Source organism: Schistosoma mansoni, chromosome 4, assembly GCF_000237925.1.
Source record: "Schistosoma mansoni strain Puerto Rico chromosome 4, complete genome".
Taxonomy (NCBI): Eukaryota; Metazoa; Platyhelminthes; class Trematoda; order Strigeidida; family Schistosomatidae; genus Schistosoma; species Schistosoma mansoni.
The window spans coordinates 8,046,094-8,051,251 of NC_031498.1; the positions used below are offsets into that span (position 1 = coordinate 8,046,094).

General features: G+C 42.2%; 1 protein-coding gene across 1 annotated transcript; it reads left to right on the forward strand.

Moving 5' to 3' along the window:
- Positions 1-480: 480 nt before the first annotated feature.
- Positions 481-1,978, forward strand: Smp_119310 (putative 26s protease regulatory subunit; the record flags this gene model as incomplete). Its single annotated transcript, XM_018796703.1, has 5 exons — positions 481-517; positions 595-820; positions 855-1,332; positions 1,368-1,593; positions 1,625-1,978. Exons 1-5 carry the CDS (start codon positions 506-508, stop codon positions 1,976-1,978), a joined length of 1,296 nt encoding a protein of 431 aa, XP_018651819.1. The 5' UTR covers positions 481-505.
- Between the last annotated feature and the right edge of the window lie 3,180 nt (positions 1,979-5,158).

Here is a 5,158-nt window from a genome sequence, read left to right on the forward strand (position 1 = left end):
GTTGCTGTGGTTGTTAGGAGGAGCATCCGTCTAGTGACCTTTTACTCATAAGTTTTTTCATCAGGGTTGCTTTCTATAGGTTTTGTTTGCTGTCCTCATGCACAACCCTTCTCCTTTACTGGGGTTTGGGACCGGCAGTAGCCATAGAAGAGTTACGGACAGAATTTAGAAAAAACACTGACTTATAATCTTGACATTTCGGCACAAACTTTTGGATTCACAACGGCTAATATAATCGAGTGTCTAAACTACTCGCACGTACATTATACTAAGAAACAGATGTAATGGTAAGCGGGACAGATGATATTTTAAAGTGTGCTTCGTTCTAAAACTGATATCTAGCAACAGCTTGAACCCACTGGACTTCTCGAAAATCTAATGAGTATTCTTTAATGCCAAGACTCAAATGAAAGAAGACTAGATTTTGTACTACTGCTGGTCATAAAAATATTGAAATTAGATTAGTTGACATTCCAGCGGGTCACCTGACCTATAACTAGACGCAATGGCTGCTCTTGTAAGTATTGTATGGTACAGGTTTATTTAGCTTAAATACTCTTTTGATGAGAACGGAGTTATTAAGTTTGATTTTAGGAAGTTGAATCGTACCCACGTCGGTCGCTAAAATATTTGTCTGGAGAACCCTCCAGGAAAGTCAAACGTGAAGCTGAAAAAGGGACTTTGGATCCTACTCCTCCTCCCACTGATGGGATAAAGAATTATTATATGAATAAGATCGATGAACATCAATTTATATACACCGAAAAAGTCCTCAACTTAAGGCGACTGGAGGCTCAACGGAACGAGTTAAACGCTAAAGGTAGCGATACATATTTTCCACTTATAATCATTAGTTCGGATGCTTCGAGAAGAGTTGCAGCTGTTACAGGAACAAGGTTCATTTGTTGGAGAAGTTATAAAGGCTATGGATAAAAAGAAAGTGCTGGTCAAAGTACAACCCGAAGGGAAATATGTTGTGGACATCGACAAAAACATTGAAATGTCTCAGATATCCCCTAATTGCCGTGTGGCTCTCCGAAGCGATAGTTACACGTTGCATAAAATTTTGCCAAGCAAAGTTGATCCCCTTGTGTCTTTAATGATGGTAGAAAAGGTTCCGGACTCTACTTATGAGATGATTGGAGGCCTAGATAAGCAGATCAAAGAAATTAAAGAAGTCATTGAGCTTCCTGTAAAACACCCAGAGCTTTTTGATGCCCTAGGAATAGCACAACCTAAAGGCGTGTTATTATATGGACCCCCAGGTACAGGAAAAACCTTGTTAGCTCGTGCCGTTGCCCACCATACTGAATGTACATTTATTCGTGTCAGGTATTATCAGTTGATTTATACTGTATATCCTTTAGTGGTTCTGAACTTGTTCAAAAATTCATCGGCGAAGGAGCTAGGATGGTTCGTGAGTTGTTCGTTATGGCGCGAGAACATGCACCTTCCATAATTTTCATGGATGAAGTTGATTCGATTGGATCCACCAGATTAGAAAGTGGCACAGGGGGAGATAGTGAAGTTCAACGAACCATGTTGGAGCTGCTTAATCAGTTGGACGGGTTTGAACCCAAACAAAATATAAAAGTAAAGTTAGCACACTATTATTACTCTATAGGTTATCATGGCGACAAATCGTATTGACATACTTGATTCAGCTCTTCTAAGACCTGGCCGAATTGATCGGAAAATCGAATTTCCTGCTCCAAATGAGGAGGCTCGATTAGATATCCTGAAAATACATTCTCGAAAGATGAACTTGACTAGAGATATCGACCTGCGTAAGCTAGCAGAATCAATGCCTGGTGCCAGCGGTGCAGAAGTCAAAGGAGTGTGTACGGAAGCCGGTATGTATGCGTTACGAGAACGTCGGGTTCATGTTACGCAAGAAGATTTTGAATTAGCAGTTGCTAAGGTAACTCACTTTTTAGCTAGGTCGCTTGTGCTTGGTGTTTTCAATTGCCCATTTTGATTATTTTTATCCAAGAAATGGTTTAGAAATATTTGAGAATTCTGAATTCAGAAGAAAATGCAAGTTAAAAGGCATAAAAGATTGTCCCTTTAACTTCACACCTATCATAACCCACTCTGGTTAAAAAGGGGGAAAGGGATGAAACGTTTAAATGGTGTGTAGTAGTTTTTCCTACTTTGTTTTCGCCACCGAAGTTACCAAATAACATGGGTAATTCTATAGTTTATCAAAAGTAAATAAATTCAAAGTTTTGTGCACAGCAGGCACAGATAAACGATTTCAATCCAGTCAGTGAATAATATGTTTATAAAACCCATAATTTTTCACAAATCTCCAAACAAAATGTCTAGTAACACTTCAGTTCTTTCTTCGGGTTATCATTCTACTATGAGGTGAATTGTGACTAAACTTTTGTAATCCTGTTTTTATTATTTAAGTTATACTCTTCGAACACTACATATCAACCCAAAAGCTCCACTTAGTAAGTCTACATGACTCAAATAGAAGATTATTAGTGTCATGAATTAGCGTTATTAAATATCCAAAGAAGACTTTTGGGTAGTTCATATTACAGACGTAGTCACCTTGTGAGTCTATAAGCAGCGAGTTTCTACCGGCTCTTTACAACTCGTTAAAGCACGTCGTCTACTACGGCCATCCGCGAGTTAGACCATAAACAAAGGTTTTTTCGTAGTAAAATTGTGCAAAGCTTGCTTAAGGACCGAGAAGTCTGATGGTTGGAACGTACTGACAAGTTGGAAACAGCATCTGCTTCCAGTAACTGCTGGAATGTCTTTCAAATCATCCGGGACACTGGCAGGAAGAAGTTTGGTGTAAGTGAAACAGTCTGTGAAGCTGATGGGATGGCAGAAAATAACATCTACTGACTTCTTGGACGATGAGCAGTTCCACTGGTCTGCTGCCCTCGTGACATCGACCAGATTGTCCTACCCTCTATAGCCAGTGACGACTAGTCCACCTAACGAGGCGGGAGTTCGCAAGAGACCCCAACTCTTGAGGCATCACGAATCACCAGGTCCATATGACTTACCTCCGTCCCTTTTTAAACATATTGGCGACCTTGTTAAGGAACTGACTGAACTGTTTACAAAGGTCTGGCAGTTAGAGAGTGTTTCAACATCGTGAAAGGAGTCGATAGTTGTTCCTATCTTTGAAAAGGGTTCACATCGTTTCTGCAACAACTATGGGGGAGATAAGCCTATTTCCGATTGCGTCCAAACTATTGGCTTCCGTCGTACCTCGTAGATTGTTCGAAACCCGAAAAAAATTGACTCGCAAGGGGCAGTCTGGTCTCCATTTTGGTCGAGGATGTGTTGAACACCATTATATTTACTAAACAGGACTGTTTCCTGGAATAGTCTATTGAAGAAGGGTGTACCTGAGGAGTTTAATAACATCCTGAAAGGCCTAAATACAAACACCTCAGGTAGAATGTGATAATATTCGCTATTCGTCAGGTTTTAGAACACAGGCATGCTTATCGGCGTCCGACAATGATAGTTTCTCTTGACTTGAAAACGGCATTTGACTCTGTAGACCGAGAGGTTCTGTGACAGTGTCTGTCATTGAAAGGTGTACCTCAGAAGTACATTATTTATTTATTTATTTGAACACATATATTGGTACAAAAGGGCACCAGATACATATGCGCCACACAAAATAATGAAAGTAGGAAGAGAAGGGATGAAAAGATAAGGCGAACTGAGATGTACAACCAGAAGACTCTTTCAGTTAAGAAAGTTAGAACCACTCTTTATGTAGAAAGTAAAAGAAGGTTACAGCAGTTTCGCCACTGGCTTCTATTCCGAACCATATCTGATAACGTCTCTAGCCACTGTGTTGCACCATCTCTCGGACCCCAGCCAGGGAGTCGTGAAGGACCAACAGAAGCTAGCCCTTTGCAGCTTTCTTTCATGCCACGACACCATGTCATACACTGACCTCTCCGCTTTTTCCAACCAGTCCCAGAGTCGGCAAATAATGCACGACGTGGAAGTCTCTGGAACGACATTCGTAAAACATGTCCAAGCCACCGAAGTCGGTGTTTCAAGATGGTGACACCAATTGAATTATCGTCTCTGCGCCCGAACACACGATGCCGAACCTCTGCATTACTAACATGGTGTTGCCACTGGATGTCAGCAATCCTTCGGAGACAACGATGATCGAACACAGAGAGTCGTCTAACATCCTCAACTCGGAGAGGCCAGGTTTCACAAGCATGAAGCAAAACTCTCACCGACGCGTTGTAGATCCGACCTTTTACAGCCAGACCAACATCACGAAGGCGCCAAAGATGGCCCAGATTGGCATAAGCCGCTCTGGCTTTCATTATACGTGCATCAATCTCATTACTCACGCCACCACCAGCACTTATATAGCTACCTAGATACACGAACTTCTCAACTACTTCAATCTGCTCACCATCTAGGGTGAGTACAGGATGAGAATCCTGCCAGTCTTGTAGGAGTACTTTGCACTTGGAGGGTGCAAAGCACATGCCGTACCTGAGGACACTGATTGCCAACTGATTAAGTGCGGATTGCATGCCTTGGGCATTATCGCACAGTAAGACAATATCATCCGCATACTCGAGGTCGAGAAGTCGTTCTCCAGGCAACATATCCACACCGCCATTACTTACATCCATCAGAGCTGTTTCCAAGATGTCATCGATGGCAAAGTTGAAAAGGAATGGTGAGATCGGGCAACCCTGCCTAACCCCACTGCTCGAATGGAACAAGGGAGAAAGGTGGTTGTATGCCCTCACTCTGCCTGAGATGTTCGTATACAGGGCCTTTAAGATGTTAATGAACTTCTCAGGCACACCCTTCTTCAATGGACAATCCCAGAGAACAGTCCTGTCCAACGAATCAAAGGCAGCCCTGATATCAAGAAACACTACGATTGTTGGCCTGCGATAAGTATGACGGTGTTCTAACATTTGGTGGAGGGTGAAGATGTGATCAATGCATCCTCGGCCAGAACGAAAACCAGCCTGCTCCTCGCGAGTCAATCGTTCTCGGGTTTTAAACAACCAACGAAGAATGACAGAAGCCAATAGTTTGGACGCAATCGGAAGTAGACTTATCCCCCAATAGTTGTTACAGGAACAACGTGAACCCTTTTTAAAGATAGGGACGACTATTGACTCATTCC